We start from the raw sequence: 20,396 nt of genomic DNA, 5'->3' as shown, positions 1-20,396 counted from the left end.
AATTAAATTTGTACATAACTATTAAACTAATAACCTTTATCTGAACGAATTAAGTAAACTCAAGTCCGGAGACAAACTTTTTTATAAATGTGAAACCTACAACGACAATTGGTACGCTTGCCAAAAGTCTTAACAAAGATCACTATAGACAAGTTGACCTTCTTTCCCACCATCACATTGTAGATGTAGAATCTTCCTCTGTCACTCACATAATCTCTTGAGCTATTTTTGGGCATCACAATATTGAAGATGATGATGTGGATGATTCTGAATATATATGTCATATTTGCACTTATTTACTTGCTTATCAAACATGAAAGGTCAAAAATCATCATACAATAGTTTATCCATAGTTTTTTGGGTTATCTCCTTCTACCAATCCTTGTCAAACACAAGACCTTCCTCCAAGCATGCAGACAAAACAACGGTGGTGGTTGGAGAAACAATCACCTCTTTTTCGTTGACGGTGCCTCTAATGATGACTCTATCGTCATGAGCAGTACCCTAATAAAAGGCATATGGTCTATAATACCATGAACTAAATTTTTCAAGGAAGTTTGTCCACCCAGGTCGATCAAAGAGGTCTCTAATAGGAAATCCCTCTTCTTGATGGTCATTGAAGTTCACTCATCTTCCAGGGATGAAAGCGTTCTCGGGGTAGACCTTCTTAGCATCGTCTTCATTTCTAATGCCTAGGATTCTTATAAATTCATTCTTCTTGGGTGTCATTGTTCACAAAGATTAGACCTTTTTCATGAAAATATGAGATTTTTTTAACTTGATTTCTCATACTCAAAGAAGAAATAAGGGGATTTTTTAGAGATTGAAATTTCAAGAGTCTCTCTAAGTGCTTGCCTTTGACTTTTATATGTTTGAAAAACCAGAAAGAGAAATGAACAATAAAAGCTTGTCAAATCAAATTAAATATTTTTTGAAACTATCATTTCAATCATGGTGAAAAAGACGACACACATTCTTTGAGGGAAAAGCGAAATGTTTCTTATCATTGTGAATAATTTATTCTTTTGATTGTACATTTGGACAAACATCAATTCTAATAGATTAATGAAGACTATAAAAATATATCATCATCTGATAAAAAAGATGCAAAATCATTAATCTGATAAAGCATACATATTTAAATTTTCCCTTATACAAACAATGTGATCCTCAGACAAAGGCTTTGTAAAGATATCAGCCCATTGATGATGTGTGTCTACAAATTTTATATCAAAAATACATTCTAGCACATAATGACGAAGGAAATGATATCTTATTTCAATATGCTTTGCCTTTGAGTGTTGTATGAGATTTTTAGATTGGTTGATTGCACTAGTATTGTCACAATATACATGTATATGGTTTTCAAAATTAGAGTAATCTTTTAGTTGATACTTTACTCATAACAATATTGAGCAACAACTGGCATCAAACACTTATTCAACTTCAACTATAGACAGAACGATGGAGTTATGCTTCTTTCTTACCCAATATATCAAATAGGGTCTAATGTAATGACATCCACCACTTGGGCTTTTTAATTCTACTATGTCTTCTGCATAGTCTGCATCACAATATCCAACTAACTTGAAATCATGATTTTTCTTATAAAACGAACTAAGGTTAGTGGTGCCAACTAGATAGCGTAAGCATAAGATCCTTTTAAAATATTTAAGATGTGATTCTCAATGATTAGACTAAAATCTAGCGCACGTAAACAGATACTATACATGATATTAGGTATATTGGTTGTAAGATAAAGAAGTAAGCCAACCATACCTCTACAGATCATATGATCTATTGATTTACCTAATTTGTCCTTGCTTAGAGGATTGGAAGCATGCATAGGTGTTTTCATGGGTTATGCATCTTCCATCTTGGACTTTTTCATAACTTCCTTGGTGTACTTCTACTAATGAATGTATATGCCTTTGCTTTCTTGCTTGATCTGAAGCCCAAAGAAGAACTTAAGTTCTCCCATTATGTTCATCTCAAACTCACTTTTCATCATATCAGAAAAGTCCTTGCACAAAAATTCATTAGTAGCTCCAAAATTAAGATCATCAACATAAATATGCACTAAAATAGAATATTTGCCAACTTCTTTTATGTAAAGAGTCGTATCTACTCTGTCTCTCATAAAATCATTTTCTAAAAGAAAAGAGTTTAGTCTGTAAAACCAAACACGAGGTGCTTGTTTTAGACAATACAAAGCCTTTTTAAGTTTGAAAACATCATCTATAAGAATGGGATCTTCAAAAAGAAGGAGGTTGTTTAACATACACTTCCTCCTCAATAAATCCATTTGAAAAAGCTTTATATTTTTATGAGCATAAAAAAAAAGCCTGATTCTTATAGCTTCAAGTCTAACAACTGGAGCAAAGGTTTTGGTGAAGTCTATACCTTCTTGTAGGTTATAGCCTTGAGCTACTAACCTAGCTTTGTTTCTTACTACTTTTCCCTGTTCATCTAGTTTGTTTCTGAATACTTATCTTATTATAATGATACTTGTTGAGATTAAAGGACATAACTGAAAATTTATGTATTTTTATTCATATTCATTGACTTGGACTGTATATACAAAAAGATTAAACTAGTAAAAAAGGAAAGGATTAATCAAAATCTAATATAAACCTTAGAGATATAATCCTACTAGATAAGATAAAAGTTTCCTACTTTCCTAGAAATAAGCTAGCATATCTCTTAATCTCTACCATATCACAAATAGAATTATATCTTAATCTCCACCATATTATAATAGAATCATATGTTATCGTATCTCCCAAATATCTATCATATCATATCTTAACACCCCCTCTCAAGCTGGAGCATACAAATAAAATGCTCCAAACTTAGAGCATAACTAAAGCATCAAAAACTGAAAACATCTCCAAGGTAAAAGACTCTAGTGCACAGAGTACGACACCAAAAGCTAAAGATTAATTAAAGATTCTTCTTCTAACTTAGATGATGTGAGGGATCAAACTGAAACCCACAACAACATTGCAAGGACGTTACAGACTCAAATATCGGCACAATAGGACTTGAAATAAGCATAGGAAGAGTTGACGAGTCACATTTTCCAACACTCCCCCTTAAGCTAAAGCTTATTATGCTTTTAACTTGTTGCAATACATTACCATTCAAACTGATTAGAGAGTGGTTGAAAACAATTGGGATAAACTAATGTCCATGACATCAATGGATGAGACTAGTAAGCAGTTGCTGAAAAAGACGAATCTTGACTAGATCAAACCCCAAGGAATGTAATTGATTAGGACAATGCCAATGCATTTGGGACAAAGACAGATAAGGCCAGTGCAACTATGACAAGGACGAAGCTAGCAAAGACGGATCTAAGGGGGTTAAGCATGGACCATAGCCCCGTCCCCATGAATTCATATATATATATATATATATATATATATATATATATATATATATATATAGAGAGAGAGAGAGAGAGAGAGAAAGAAAGAAAGAGAAATGATCAAAATATATTGGTGTAACTTTGAATAACTATTATATCGTTTAATAACTTTCAATTGGATAATGTTTACTTAAAAACCACCGTTGGCTAGAAAGTTCCTTTCACATAGATCATATATACAAAATTTCATATAAATCCAAAATTATTTGCTACCTTATTCATATAGATAAAAATCAACATAATATAAAATTTTCAAAATATACTAAAATATGAATAGTATGATTATCTTCTTATTGTTGCTCAATTTTGACAATCTCGCATATACAATTTTGGTAATATGTATATATAATTAAATGGTTGGATCAGTAAAATTTACATTCTATATCAAGTTATAGAATGATTTAATAGTTATTTTCAATCTATAAGAACGAAATCATAAATGATTTTGGAATAATATGAAATTTAGTATATGTAATCTATGTGAAAAGAACTTTCAATCCAACGGTGAGTTTTAAGAAAATATTATTAAGTTGAAAGTTATAGAATGATATAAAAATTACTATTGTATTTTAATTAAAAATTAAAAATGTATTTATTATTCTTTTCATAATTAATTAAAGTGTGGGTGATGGGTACATTCATTCAGGCAACCAATGGAGAAGAGTATGAATATGTAAGTTACTATTCCTGTAGGTATGGGTTTGGATACGAGGATTTTTTAAAATGCGGATACGAGGATTGAAGGAAATTTTCCTTAATAGTTAGGAAATTTTTATTCTTTATGCGGATGTTAAAAGAAACAAGAGTATGTCCTAACCTAGAACAATTACCAAAGGTCCTAGGATCTACAACATGTTTGATCATTAAGGATAGAGAAATACATGAATCCGTAGGTGATTTGTGATCTATGCACTATAGGATATGTTACGGAATGATGTAGAAACAATGGGTAACTTCCTAACAACTTAACCGATGACTTCATGGTTCTTCCTCAACCGGAACCTCTCTATTCTTCACATGGGAAAAAGAAAAATTATGTGTGACGGCTCGGTACATTGGGACCATATCTTTTTTTATAGCATCCTAACTTAATAGGGTTCTCATTATCCCCTAATGAGTTAATAATGCTCATTTAATTGTCTAACGAGCTCAATTAATTTGATCACATAAAATAAAAATCACTAATAATAAATAACTAATATAATTACCTTATAATATTAACCCACTTTAATTATGGTAATAAAATCCAATATTACCCTTACCCTTTAGTGGGTTAAGACATGATGATTAGTCACCTAGATGCATTATTCTTTTTTGAATCCCTTGAGACATATTTCTACTTCGCTATCGATTAACTTCAATTTTATATTAAAAAAGTATGTTCTTGTTATCATTAGAGGCATGATTCTTCTCTGATTCAAAGATCATATGTTTGGAGGCACTTTTTTTTATCTAGGATTGACCCGATTGAATCCCATGTTAAAAGTGATAATTCTACAGTGTCAACACTACTAGAAATACGTCTTTTTAAGTCAGTTATATAGTGTTTTTAACGACGGTTTTTAACCGTCGTAACAGCCACCGTCGTAAAAGGTGGAAATATTTTAAAGACAGTTTTAATAACCGTCGTTGTAAATTCAGCTTTTTACGACGGTTGTTGATGAACCGTCATTGTATATTTATAATTTTTACGACGGTTGTAAAATAATTGTCTTCGTATGTGACATGCAAAAATGGCTTTTTACGCCGGTTATAAAATAACTGGCGTAGTAAGTACAATATACTAAGACGGTTGTATTATAACCGTCGTAGTATTACCAATTTTTTTTAACTTTTTTATGCCGGTTGTGAAATGACCGGCGTAGTAAGTGCAATATACTAAGACGGTTGTGGAATAACCGTCGTAATATTGTTTTTTTTTTTTAGTTTTTTTAATTTTTTTTGTATATTTCTTTTTTTTGTTTTTTTTTTAATTTGATGGGAACCAAAACTATCAAATGAAAATGATGCAAGAAATTAATAAGTCTGTCAAAGCAAATTTATACTAGATTTTCATTCTAGAAGAAATGATCATATTAAATATTTTTAAAAATAAATTAAATTAAACATTTTATTTGTAATTTAGTCAAATAATAATAGTAATAACAATAAATGGGGATGATCTATTTAACAGAAATCCTGTTATGGATGAATTTCTACAGTCCACAAAAAGTTAAAAAAATGTTCATATCAACGACACTCATAATATGCTACATCTCCATATCAATAGAACCAACATTCCAATCATGCGTGCTAGAATCATATCACAACTGCATTATTTGGAAATTAAATAGCACCTGCAAAAGACATAAGAATTCAACATGAGTAAATATCAAAAAATTCTTTGAAATTATGTTTATTCCTCAATTATATTAGCTTACCAAAACGAAAATCTGATTAAACTATATGAAAAAAAATAAATTTCATGCTCATGTTAAAGCCATAGAAAAATATATTTCATGAATATCATAAAAAAGGCAAATTAGAACATACTTCACCAGAGCATAACTCTGCCAAGATACAGCCGAGAGACCATATATCAATCTTTTCATCATATTGAAGGCCTAACATCACTTCAGGAGCAATTTCGATATCAAAGTCAAACAATCATCAGGAGCTGCGATTGATCACGAGCTTCCATGAGAGATGGTTAATGATGCACCAAAAAGTCAAGCAGCATATGTCGACAAGATATTTTTCTTTAGAGTTAACTCGTCGGCCTTCGCAGGACTAATGGGCTGCATCAATCAATCAAATCAACATAGGCAAGTGAGTAGCACGATTATGCATTCAATTCTTAATCTCACTTTGCAACCAAATAATTGAAATTTACCACAAAAAAATAATATTCATAATTATTTCACGAGTGAGTAAAACTTTCAAGGTTTGCTTCGACTGAAAGAAAGAGAATATTACCTTGTCAAGTATGCGCTGTAGGCACTGGATTTCGTTCTTAGCATAATCAGAACCTTTTTCCAAGTAATTCTTGGCAGCTTTCAAGTAAATCTTCTCGTGCCTAATGATAAAAAAAAAAGGATTAGTAGATTACCGCATCTAGTTTCTTATTTTGGGCAAAGATTGCAGAACATATGCAACACAACAATGCAAATTAAACTATTCTCAAGTGACATAACTAAAAGCAAATGTTCTAGAAGGATGATGTTTATTTAAGTTACCTTGAGGCAGAACCCTTCAGATTCTCAACTTCCTCTTCCATTCGGGTAAGACTTTACAAGAAATCCTCAAAGATATACTTACAGGAGCAAGACTTTTGCAATGTCCACACCTAGCAAAATCACAAAATTTATTAGATCTAGCAGTATGAGTGTTTTCACAATATTCAGTGTGTAATGTAAAACTAAGTTTTACCAAATTTTAGTCCAAACCACAACATGAATTGAAGACAAAAATAGAAACAATACGAAAATTATTAGTCAGTACCAGGGTGCATAAAACTCAACCAAGACATCTTTGGTTTCATCTAAGACAACCTCATTAAAATTTTCAGATGTAAGCACCACTACATTGGAAGGAGCTGTAGCAATCTTCACAGTATTGATGCCTATCCTCAACATCACCATAATAGTCAGGAAATCCCATTAAAATTGCAAGCCAAAAGCACATAATAGAAGACAAAGGGAAAACCAAATTGTATTGATGCCTATCCTCAACATCACCATAACTAAAAAATATAGGGAAACTCGGAAAGTGTGTAGACAGTGATGTTCATGTAAGATATGAATGAAACCAAAAAGTTTAGTGGCTTGGTAACATCTTTCCTACATAAAATATTTTTCCTTTTTTTCAAAAGCTGGTGCAAGATGGCTAATTTCTGATATGTCCAATTCAAGATAATACATTCCCTCAGAAGTTACACAAACATGTTAATATCACAATGCCTTCGCCTTCATAGAAATTAAAGCACAAGGTTTCAAAAGCTCAAGCAGTACCTCCTTCTGTATTTACAAACTCAGCAAGTGAATCAGCAGTGCGTGGCCCTTCATACCTATGGGAATTTTCCAAAATCAAGTATTGAATGCAAAAGGAATGATAAATGTGAAATGACAGGTAAATAACTATGAATTAAGATATAAAATTGTGTCAATGTTATATTCCAATAGACAAAAATCTCCTCACTTTTTGGGTTCAAGAGATCCTTTTGGAAACCACTGAATTGTTGGGTACCCAGAGACTCCATATTTGCTGCACAAACTCTTGTGCTCATCACAGTCAACCTACATTACATTAAAAATTAAGCTGTCAATTTAATGGGTAATGAAATTACTGAATCCTCACTGAGAAAGGTAAAATGGAAACAATAAAACATACAGGCACAAGAAATCTGAGTACATTCACAAGAAATCTGAGTACATTCACAAATCTGAGCACAATAAAAACATACAGGCACCATATTTGCATAACTCTTTGAAGTCCATGTCTGCATATAAACCTGCAGTTCTCCAATTGCAGAAAAAACACATATTATAATACATATTAAAAGAAGAGTAATAGAGGATTTTTACATTCTCATTCAATCTACAATAAGAGTTACAGAGGACTTTTAGAATAACTTTCTTGAAAGTCATACCAAAGTTAGTTAGTAGGCAATTAGAGTATAAAGATTAAACTCTTGAAACAATTTGAATGAAGTATATATAAATTTAACAGCTTTATGGAACATAAACAAATGACAGAATTATTAAAATTGAAAATAAAAAAATCAAAACCTTTTCCAGAGTTGCCATCCTGTTTGACAGTGATACCATTGCACCCTCTTGTAGACAAAAGGTTGTGATAATCTTCCTCAAGAGTGAAAAGAGCATAATGAAAAGGGTTAAGAAAGGTGTATAATATGAATGAAGAGATTACTTGAACTTGAAGAGGTGAAGGAGGAGTAAGAAGAGCGGAGATTTCAGTGGCACAGTGAAAGCCAATAGGGCAAACAGAGTCCATTGACTATGGCAAATAAACCTGCAGGATGACTATGCATATTCATGAATGGAAATGTCCTAAGACACAGATTACAACAGAAATAAAATTCAGCTACAAACCTGAAATTCTCGGCAAGAAGGCACACATTAGTGTTTAAGTCATCACCACCAATAACGACGAGCCCATCCAAGTCTACGTTGTTAGCTGTTTCTTTCGATTATTTAACATGCACCATGCAAGTACACTAAACAAGTGCATCACACTTGAAACAAGCTAAACAAGTGCTAAAATTAATTAAACATGAGCCCTAACAAAAGTCACCTTTCTATGTTGCTTAAGACATTACCATGTAGACAAACAAATAACATTTGTAATAGAGAGCTCATATGGCCGACAAGGGAATCTATGAACTAATAATTGCGTTGATCCTATTAAAATGAATATTTTATAATAAAATAAAACCACAAACTAAAACAATTTAAGCATAAACAATGGAGACCTTAATTGTGCCTTGCATATAATCAAATGAAACAATTGTTTGAAATTTTAAACAAAATGATGTAATGACACTAAAAATGTTCTACTACATAATGAAAATCCTCTTTAGCATCCGTTTTTCCTAATACTTAAAAAGAATGTTGCCCATTTTTGGCGAAGTGTGGTGATGGCCTCCACGTCTAACGGTGATCCATCAGAAAACCACTACAAAATTAAGAATTGATGACATTATTAGTAACTTAACAAATATTAACAAAACCTACAATTGTAAGTCAATGCATTACGTATACCTTGTTCCAGTCATCCTTCAATCCACCAGTCACTATGCACCACATCCAATGCATGACATAATATCCGCACTCGTACGCTCCAGTTTGGACATGACTCTAAATTGAACAGTGAAAATTGTTAGTTAAGATACAAGACTTCAACATGTACAAACACTTCATTAGAAACAGGTAGAACTTCAATAATTTCTAACCTTTGGTTCAACCCACCGAGGTGCAGCTTGATTAGACATGCCTTGGAAAGAACTGGTTATTGTCTTCATTGCACTAGTAAAAAAAATACAAACAACCATATATATGACAACCATTATTTCTGTATATGTAACAACAGTTACCTCCACAGACCATCATTTGTATATTTGAATAGAACCTGTTAATTGTGGCTTTGATGTTAATATCTGGCTTCTTCCTCAGAGAACAAAACCAAACAACCGTGTTTTCCCTTGGACACAAAACAAATAGTTGCCAATGTGCCTTGAAATTGACAATTACAATTAGGTTTTTATTCAAGCAAAAAAACGACTTTAATTACAACAACCGTTCAACTTACTGATGCAAGTAAGCCCCTAAGTACAACTGCCTTTGTGATTCCTTGACCCATGTTTGAATGTATTCTTGGCATTGTTCACGTCTGTCCTTAGCATTGTGTATAGATTGAGGCTCCAACAGACCATATAGTGACTGATCAACTTTGCTTCTACCACAGTTATTCATAAAACTATTTGCAACACAAGTCATGAATATTGTAAATGTTTTAGATTCAAGAATGTTGGTTATGACGTAATCAAACATAAAGGTTGAAGAAAAATGACTTACATGGTCCACAGCTGCAGGATAGATATGTTCAAACACTTGTCACCTGATATTATTTCCGTTAGATCAGCATGTGTGATGAAAAATTTTGCCCCAACATCAGGAAGTCCAAATTGCGTCGCCTCCCACGGCACTTCCACTGGACTCTTATACACGTAAAACAATGTCTACATCAATTCGCCCAACGGATCAGGTTCCGCTGCAACCTCAGCCTCACCAAGACGTCCAACTGGCAAACGCGCATTATGATTTGAATCCTATATGGTACAAGAAAATAAGTAGTAAAGTTAATCACAAATGGTGTATTAAATTAAATGACATTAGGCAAGGCGATAATTATATTACTTACATCAGTTATAGGCTTCACTAGATGTCTGGGCCATGCAATGAATGTGCTACTCGCGTCCCTGACATACTGAATCTTTGTAGTGGGAAACGGGACACTGGCGTCACCATCGTAAATTGTGTCAACACAAACCCTTACTACATCATCTGCATAAGCAACATTGTGTATAATGCCACCAACTCCATACATTTTTCCCGAAGCCACCACCTGTGTACTATCACCACACACAATGTATAACCCCACAATAGAAGCATCAAGTGTAGACCGCTCCTTAGCAACAACATTTGCAGCAGCCTCGGCACAGCTTTCTTTGGTGCTGACACGTGCAACCAATACATCAGGGATAGATGGTCTACAAGGAGCTGACTGTTGCATTTGAATTTGTGATAACTCACTCTTGATCGCATCCTATTGACTATGGACTTTTCTTCCTTACTGATAATAAATTTTCAAGTCCTCGACAAATAATAATAATAAAATCTAAAATTATTCCCATCTTCTCCATCCATTTTTTTAAAGAGTTGTGATTTTATAATAACTGGTTATAATTTGAAGGGAAAGAAAAAAAATAAAAAGGAAACCCACTAAAAAAAGGAGAAAGGAACAAGGAGATGTTTTTGGCCTTTGCTTTTATGTTTGCCTGATACATGACAGTGAGATTGACAAGTTTGGTAGAGGGAGATAATTTGATTCCTTTTATTTTTCAATTTAAGTTGCAGTTTGCCTGTGAATTGTATATGTGAGAAAAATGGATTATAAAAGGTTGGCCTATCAAACTCAACCTAACAAAAGTGAATTGAAATTTGATTCGATTAGTTTAAAATTTAATAATAATTTTTTGGATCATAATAATATTAAATTTATGAAAAGTTCGATTACATTAATATTAAGTTGAACTCAAAGCCTGCTGTTTTGGGTAACAAAAGCATGCAGCAAGCTTCATGTGCTTAGGATAGAGTACAACATGAAAGTTTGTATTAGAGTCAAGCTGCGAACTCAACTCATTTCTAGACATGTTTTTTTTTTCTAATTTCTCATTTAGTGTCAACTATCCCTACTCTAATTTTATTTATTATGTTTTAATATTTAATCTTCTATACTTTTGTAGATTTAATTTATTGTTTTAAATATACTATAGCAATGTGACTGTTTTACTTACAGTATAGTCTAAAGGGACATAAAAATCTAACATAGGAACAATGAATTGAATGAAACAAGTGAGTAATAATGTTGAAAGTTGAAATTGCAGAGATAGATACCTGGCAGAGAATGTGAACCGCAATGAGGACGAGAGAGGCACTTGCAGAGATTACCAAACAAATGTGAACCCTAGCAGAGATCTATATGAATAAAGTAATTTTCCTTAGTAACGAACAAAATTCAATTTGCTGCATCAGGAATTGTAGCAACAGATAACGAATTGGTGGAAATAATAATAAAGAAGGGTGAGGGTTACTTACGTAGACAAAGTGAGTGCTCCAAGAAAGAGAGAGGAATGGACTGCGACGGAGGTGCAGCGGAGGACGAAGGTGACGGCAAGCAGAGAACTAAAGATGCGAGGCTGCAATGAAAGGGTAGCGAGTCTGGTTCAGGGTTTTGATTATTAAATTGAAATAATTAATTTTATTGTACAAAGTAAATGAATAAATAAATAAAAATATCTAAAATAGTTATAATGTAAAATCAAACTGAGCTAACAACTGCTCATAAGTTTGGTTCGGGTCGAATACCAGTAAAAAAGAAAAGTTTGTATTAGAGTCAAGCTGTGAACTCAACTCATTTGTAGACATGTTTTTTTTTTCTTCTGAATTCTCATTTAGTGTCAACTATCCCTACTCTAATTTTATTTATTATGTTTTAATATTTAATCTTCTATACTTTTGTAGATTTAATTTATTGTTTTAAATATACTATAGCAATGTGTGTGACATGTTGCCTAACTAAAAAAGTGAGAATTTAACCTTCAAATTGTTAGAATCCAATTGATGTTCACTTGATTTTATATAAAATGTTACAATATAATATAAAACATAAAGCACTAACTTTTATTTATAGTAATAATCTATCATAATTCTAATTAAATAGGAAACAAATCATGAGATAATTGTTAGAATCCAATTGCAAGGTATGGGGCTGGAGTCCCACATTACAAATATGAGATTTGAGTGTCAATTTAAAAAGGCCTTGGGCTCTCCAACTGCAATGGCTAGTTTTTGAGGATTGGTTCTCTCTTGGTTCTTGTCAATAATAAGGAAATATGAAAGCCAATCCTGGGAGGTAATTCAGATAATAATAAAATATGGAACTAATCTTAACATATAATTGAGATACAATTGGATGTTTTTCATTTATTCTAACATTATTCAACAAAAACAAACAGAAATTATTAGGACTAGTCGTGCCTTATATTAAGGCGGTTTTGCACAACCGTCGTAGGTCTCGTGACTTAAATAATTGCTTTTGTAGTAGTGGTTCTATGATTGTGTATGAGATTGAGAAGGAATTATTAGGACATTTCATAAAAACTTAACACTTAATCTCGATAATTGTTCAAGAGAAGCAAAAGAAATGTTATTTTAGATAAGGATATGAATATAATAAACGCTAATTTGGAGAACAACAAGTGTAATTTACTTTATTTTTTTATTATATAGTCTTAATTCATTTTTAAAAAAATATATAAATATTTTGTTTAAATTCCCTCCCCCGAGGGGTTTTTTTCCTTCTTCTAGCAACATATGTCCACTTCATACGGGCCATGAAATATATGACAATATATATAATGTAAAATTAAAAAATAAACATTATATATTTAAAATTTAAAAATTTAAAAACATCAGTTAATTACACAATGAAAAAAAAAATAAATTAAATGACAATTAAAACCTTAAAAATCATGATACTTTAAACATTAAAATTTAAAATAACAAAACATTAATTTTTAAAAATAATGTAAATTTAAATTTGCACAAACATATATGTAATTTTTTAAAAAAATAATTAGGTTTCTTTTTAAAAAATTATCAAATTAATTAATTAAAAAATAACAATTAATTAAACAATAATAATTATTTAAATTCAATAACCCATTTTAAAACTTGAAAAATTAAAAAAAAACACTAATTTTAAAAATTAACATAAACATTCATTTTTTAATAACATAAATATTATTAAGCATTGATTTTAATAAATATAAACAAAAAATAATTATTTAAATTTACCTAGTTCATAAAATTTAGAAAACTACCCTTTTGTGCATCAAGTGGTGCGACATATTACATATATATTTTTGGATGAAAATAGAATGAAATTATCTTTTTACATGCAATGTAATTCACTCACTGTACTTGATGCCACAATTACTACTTTGTGTTTGCTAAAGATACAATTTCTCTAATGATTCTACCCTCTATCCCATTGGTTCCCCGGTAAGACATCTTGCAGTTCAAACTAAATTATTATTTATCACAAACCCCAAAAATGAGATGTAAAAGAGTACTGAGAAAACAGAGAACAGAGAAACTGATAGAATAGTTTTGTGATGTAGACAGTATGACAATCAGTAAAGCAGAGAATTCTCCTTCTAAGGTTTACCTGCTCAGTTCTTTAAAATATCAATTCACAATGAATCCTATAAACTATGTAACCAATTTTGTAACAGCTTTACACTCTATGGAACCTATGTAATCTATAACAACTTTAACAGCCCAGGATGCAATTGAAAACATGTATCAGCCCAGGATGTAGTTATAGTATGGCACCTAACATTGTGTCCCTAACTAATTTATTCATGTTTATTTATAAAAAATAAAATAATAACAAAACTTGTTTCTTCAAGTTACATTGCCTCTCCTTGGCGGAGCCAGTTTATTGATCACCACACTTTACTAACAAAAGCATAAAAGGGTGATGCGCTGACCAAGAGATTGTATCTAGACACCATATCAGTTTCACAACAAATTAAACTATCTTTTATATATTTTGCACTTCTTTTGATGACATTCTTACACGTTTGGTTTTGGTTGGTGCATTCCAAAGGTTGCCTTTTTATCCTGAGAGATTGATTGATAGCACTATTGAATACAATGTTTGATACATTTTATAGACCTTATTACAATTACACAATAAAACTCTGTCAATATGTACATTTCAATAATAGCATTGCTGCAGGGTTTTACACTATGAGGTGAATATGTATTTTACTGGAATCTTAATTAAACCTGCAACTGAGTAACCAAAGTTTATTTTAAACCCAAAGTAGATTATACTAACAATTTATTTAGGCTTACGAAAACCTATTTCTAAATGATTTGAATAGTTTTCAATAGTTTTGACAACTACAGAATAAATATGTAGAAAAAACCTACGCTAGTCTGGCCTGTACCAAAACTAGATGATGGTAACAATTTATTTAGGCTTACGCATGCTACAGTTATATTCTGAATTCAAGCTGTTACCTGAAGTTATTATCTTACCCAATTTTAAACAATTTTCAATGATAAACAGGCATCAAAATGGAACAGGGGATTGCCAAATTTTGAGCTCATCCTTCAACAATAACCATAGATAAGAATTTAATTATTTGTACTAACCTGATGGGGGTAAATAATGAAAATGAACCATTCGCTGGGACCTCCCCTTTTAGATTGTTATTTGTGAGAACTGTATGTCCTGTCAAATTTACAGTCCCCATATCAATTAGAAACTTCATAAAAGTTCCCTACATCATTGTGGATAAATTAAAATTAACACATGGGATTCAATATTAACTTAAGAAATAGAGACTTGGACAAATCTCTCGTGTACTTACAGTAGGCTACAGACTGTGTGTGTATAAAATAATGATTGTTGAAGCATAACTCATCAAGCACAACCAAATGTTGAAAACATCTACATGAACCTTCTGAAACTAGGTAGCCAACACAACTGCAAGGATGACAAAACTTACAGAGTTAGCTCCTCTAGCTTTTGCTTCTTCAGATGTCTCTAATTGCTCCACTCGTCCAACCTTATACCTTCACAATGAAAGCACCGTACTAAGTCTACAACAAGTTAATTAGGAAGTCAACAAGTAAATTTATTATTGAGATTTAACACATACATTCCAATCTATCTAGAATTAGCTACAATGATCTATATGGCGCACAAAATGAACATTCGGAATTTGCATTTAATAAATATAGTATCACTAGTTCACTAGCAACTATCAAATCAAATCCATGTCATCCTTACCCACATGTAACCAGCTTTTGAACAGCATCATCAATCCCACTTTCAGATATACCAACCTGAACCAACAAGTAAAAACCACTCACTGAAGAGATAAACTAACAGGAAAACAGGTCAAGAACCAAAGGCAAATAATACTCCAACAACAAAGCTTAATATTCAAAATAAAAAGATAAACCAAAGGCAAATAATAATTCATACTGGTTCATCGGAAATAATACACACTTCACAATGACAGAATAGAGGAGGACAATAGGGGGATGCGCAAGGTATTATTACGCTACAGCAACCTAGGGTTACAAGTGAGAATGAAGACATCACTAAGCAATGAACCCTTTTCCCTTCTCATCCCTAAAATCCAAAACAAACAAACACAGGAACGACATTGCCATAAGTGGTCATTAATCCGGGCCTCGCCGGCCATGAGTGTATCAATGACCCTTAGAAGGAGCTTCGTGGGCTTGTATCTCGGGTCGGACTCTCGGGCCGGATCGCAAATGAGCGGGACCCATGCAGGTCACGTGCGCTTACTACCGCCTAGCTTAGAATGTGTGTGTCAGTGACAGAGGTGAGAGCCTCAGAGGGGATTTTAGAAACGAGTAGGACATGGCGGTGAAGAGTGTAATGACCTTGGCTTAGGCTAACACAAATGCCTTTGCATTGACCTGCGAGTTCTAAACTTATCGGGCTAATGACGACGACCGGAGAACACAACTGGACTTAGAAGTAATCTTTCAGTCGAGCTCAACGCGCTCAAGTTTCAGTAGTGATGACCCCGACAGCATGCACACCTGCGAGTTAAATTAGGGTTGCTTAAACAAAGACGATCCTTTAGCAAACCCGTCTTTGTTTAAGTTTCCCATAATTACAAAAATGCCATGCTCTACCATTCTAAGACGGTTTATTTACAACCGTCTTAGAAATCTCGATGTAAAAACAAAAAACTTTGCCCCTAATTACAAAAATACCATTGTCGCACATTCTAAATCGGTTATGAATAACCGTCTTAGGAAGTGCGTCGTAAAATGAAGTTTCTTTAGTAGTGCAAGAAGAATATTTCATAGTTCTGTAGAATGCAGTGAAGATACAACTTTATGGAGTTTGATTATTCAACTCATTTGGTTATATCACGTGTAGCCATACATAGTGGTGGATGCATGTTGCAAGTTATGGGGCACAAAGTAATTTTTTTATTTAAATATATTGAATAATTATTGTTTTTATCCCATAAAAATAGATATTGCCCATATTAAATAATTATTTTAAATAAAAGAATGTAAAAATAAAAAATAAAATAAATTATATTAATTTTATACTTTTAAATTCATAAAATTTTAGGTATTATAGTTTTTTATCATAAAATTGTGTCTTTTATAAAAAAAAATTGAAATATTTTTATATAAAAATATTATAAATTATTTCTTTGTTTTCACTAAAGAAAGTTTTTGGATCCACCATTGTGTCATACATGTAAAAATATAATAATGTTATACAAAAGATTAGAAGATTAACTAATAATATAAAAATATAAAACTATTCCAAACGAGCTCCAAATAAGATTAATTTGTCTTTTATCTCCTAGATAAATATATATATATATATATATATATATATATATATATATATATATATACCAACTAGATAGGATAATTGCCTTATTTTATCATATCCTAACGGCTATAGAAGTCCTTAAGAGATAAGAAGATAAACTAGAAGATAAAAAAATACACTAAATAAGTTAATTATTGTATATTATTATATTATAAGGGCTAAGTAGTAAAAGAAAAACGAGGAGATATATCTAATCTCTATCAAGAATTTTGGAATTGTTTGGGACACCCTTCATTTTTGTTAGGGCACCCAAAAAATTTCCTAAATGGTATTTTCGGTTATAAATAGCAGTATGATTTTTCTATTTCTGCAGCACCATTTTTTTTTTCAAAAAATTTCGGTAAGTCAGTGTACGTTGCTTTCGTTAAGGGCCGTTTGCTAGCGTATTTGTTCTCCGGTGGTGTACATGTGTTGGTGAGGAGTACACAGTGGATTTTGGTCACTTTTCGTTGCCGAAGAAGAAGAGGTACGCGAAAAACATATGGATTGGTGATCCGTATGGGACATACGAATCACCAATCCGTATGGGACATTTCGGTTATAAATAGCAATATGGTTTTTTTATTTCTGCAGCGCCATTTTTTTTTTCAAAAAATTTCTGTAAGTCAGTGTGTGTTGCTTTCATTAAGGGCCGTTTGGAAGCGCATTTGTTCTCCAATGGTGTACGTGCGTTGGTGAGGAGTATACGGTGGATTTTGGTCACTTTTCGTTGCCAAAGAAGAAGAGGTACGCGAAAAACATAAGGATTGGTGATCTATATGTCCCATACGGATTTTTTTTAATTGTTAAATTAATTATTAATAATTTAGTTAATTTATGTTTTTACTAATTGTTGTAATAATACATTGCTTAAAAATTGATATAGTAATGATTAATAATTAAATAAATTTATATGAGAATGATTATGTATTTATTAGATTTGTATGACATTTTAATGAAAAAGTTCTATAAAATATTTAGTGTAAACAACTATATTTGTGTGAATTGAGATTGAATTTGTTAAATGTTTTATTAAGATGAATGAAGACCAGTAGATGTATGATGTCTGAAGAAGTTGAAATGAATGTCAAAAACGAGGAAGATGTTGGTGTTAAAGTTGATTGCTCTGATGCCTTTAATACTTTTGAGGTATTTGTGCAATAAAAATGAGGAAGATGTTGGCGTTAAAGTTGATTGCTCTGATGCCTTTAATACTTTTGAGGTATTTGTGCAATTTGTTGTTGTTGGTATAGGAATTATATTACATAGATGTTTACTCATGGCAAACTTGATTTGAATTATGTTGTAGTTGTTTGGTAGCCGTGAGGAAGTCTTACAATGAGCTCGATCGTTGGCTCATGACATCGGATTTGTTGCCGTTATGATGAGGTCCGACACCAATACCGGTGTTCGAGGAAGAGCCTCATTTCTGTTGATAGCTTGTGAAAGGAGTGAGGAGTAAATGCCTAAGAAACATAATTTGGTTAGAGCATGCACTGGCAGTAGAAAATGTGGATGCCCGTTTAAGTTGTGTGCGAAGCAAGTTTCGGGAGGAGACGGCTGGGTGGTGAAGTTAATTTGTGGGATTCACAATCACAAAATGGCAAAGTCATTGGTTGGGCATCTGTATGCAGGTTGAGTGACAAAGGATGAGAAGAATGTTGTTGCTGATATGACGAAGTCCATGGTGAAGCCAAGAAATATTTTGTTAATGTTGAAGGAGCAAGATGACAACAATTATACAACAATCAAACAAATTTACAATGCCAGACATGCTTACCATTCTTCCATAAGAGGGAGTAACACCGAAATGCAACAATTGAAGTTGCTGCTTGATCGAGATCAGTACATTCACTGGCATAGGGTAAAGGATGATAATGTTGTACATGACTTGTTTTGGAGTCATCCTGATGCAGTAAAGTTAACCAATTCTTGTAATTTGGTTTTCTTGATCGATAGTACCTACAAAACAAATAGGTATAAACTGTCGTTGCTTGATATTGTTGGTGTTACACCAACAGGAATGACATTTTCCACTTGTTTTGCTTACTTGGAAGGAGAACATCTTAATAATGTTGTTTGGACTCTAGAGCGGTTTCGAGGTCTTTTCATGAGAGCTGATGCACTCCCTGGAGTTATTGTGACTGACAGAGATTTGTCTTTGATGAATGCAGTAAAAAATGTATTCCTGGATGCTATGAACTTGTTGTGTCTGTTCCACATTGACAAGAATGTCAAGGCAAAGTGCAAAACCCTAGTTGCTCAAAAGAATGCATGGGATTATGTGATGGAGGTTTGGGGGAGTTTGGTTGACTGCCCCAATGAGAGTTCTTTTAATGAGTACCTTAAAAACTTTAAAATGAGTTGCTCTCCGTGTGCCAATCAGTGATTCGTATAGGTTATAAATTTCTTTAAAAAAAAACCATACGATGATCCATATGGGTTATAAAATAATTTTTTTTAAAAAATCATACGGATCACGTATGAGTTATAAAAAAAATTTAAAAAAAAAACCATACATATGGGTTAAACAATTTGTTTTTTTTTAAAAAAAACCATCCGTATGGGTTAAAATTTTTTTTTAAAAAAAAAACCATACGAATCAGTGATCCGTATGGGTTAAAAAATAATTTTTTTTAAAAAAAGCATACGGATCAGTGATCCGTATGGTTTACAAAAAACAACCAGTGATTCGTATGATTCATACGGATTAACAATCCGTATGAACTATACTGATCCGTATGACAAAGTTTTTTTTTTATAAAAAATTTAATTTTAAAAAAATTAAAATACACAATAATTAGTATGGATTATAAAAAAATATTAAAAAATACCCATACGGATCAGTGATCTGTATGAACCATATGGATCACTATGGGTTTTTGTTGACAAAACGCAATTTTTTCCAGCAAGGCTTCAAAATAAACCGACAACAACAACAAACACCAAAAAAACAATTACATATAGAAATATCATCATGCAACAAACTCAAGATAACAAAAAATCATTCATTACATCAACAAAAAAAACTTCAACGCGGGAGGATCACTAACCTCGAAGAAGATTTTCCAACCAACAGCAACAGTCCCTAATATGAATAGGAAGAAACGACACCAACAACAACCGTCACTACAATAGAGGAAGATAAACGATGACTAGAAGTGGAACAAACAGCAACACCAATGGCGGTGACAGGAAGACAAAGAAGCAAATGTAGAGAGGAAGAGAAAGA

The 20,396-nt window shown here is 32.3% G+C and overlaps 1 protein-coding gene and 1 long non-coding RNA gene across 2 annotated transcripts; both read right to left on the bottom strand.

Annotated features, from left to right (window-relative positions):
• Positions 1-5,652: 5,652 nt before the first annotated feature.
• On the bottom strand, positions 5,653-6,659 carry LOC114404962. Its single transcript, XR_003665161.1, has 3 exons — positions 6,386-6,659; positions 5,963-6,207; positions 5,653-5,766 (listed from the first exon to the last, which is right to left on the bottom strand). It is a non-coding gene; the product is annotated as an uncharacterized LOC114404962 (long non-coding RNA).
• Positions 6,660-8,932: 2,273 nt separating this feature from the next.
• LOC114366893 lies at positions 8,933-9,924 on the bottom strand. The gene is made up of 5 exons (XM_028323957.1): positions 9,737-9,924; positions 9,557-9,628; positions 9,381-9,453; positions 9,190-9,285; positions 8,933-9,103 (listed from the first exon to the last, which is right to left on the bottom strand). The coding sequence occupies exons 1-5, from the start codon at positions 9,922-9,924 to the stop codon at positions 9,005-9,007; spliced, it is 528 nt and encodes a 175-aa protein (XP_028179758.1). The 3' UTR covers positions 8,933-9,004.
• Positions 9,925-20,396: the final 10,472 nt, after the last annotated feature.

Source organism: Glycine soja, chromosome 1, assembly GCF_004193775.1.
Source record: "Glycine soja cultivar W05 chromosome 1, ASM419377v2, whole genome shotgun sequence".
NCBI classification, from domain to species: domain Eukaryota; kingdom Viridiplantae; phylum Streptophyta; class Magnoliopsida; order Fabales; family Fabaceae; genus Glycine; species Glycine soja.
The sequence above is the reverse complement of the archived record's forward strand: the minus strand, read 5'-3'. Positions and strand labels throughout refer to the sequence as shown.

What these genes read in the sequence shown, in the direction of transcription:
- LOC114366893 (XM_028323957.1), bottom strand. Translation starts at nt 9,924, where the DNA reads ATGACTTGTGTTGCAAATAGTTTTATGAATAACTGTGGTAGAAGCAAA. An exon ending in TTAGGGGCTTACTTGCATCA is followed by an intron (nt 9,629 to 9,736) that starts GTAAGTTGAACG and finishes TTTGTGTCCAAG; the next exon opens with GGAAAACACGGTTGTTTGGT. An exon ending in TGAAGGATGACTGGAACAAG is followed by an intron (nt 9,104 to 9,189) that starts GTATACGTAATG and finishes TTAATTTTGTAG; the next exon opens with TGGTTTTCTGATGGATCACC.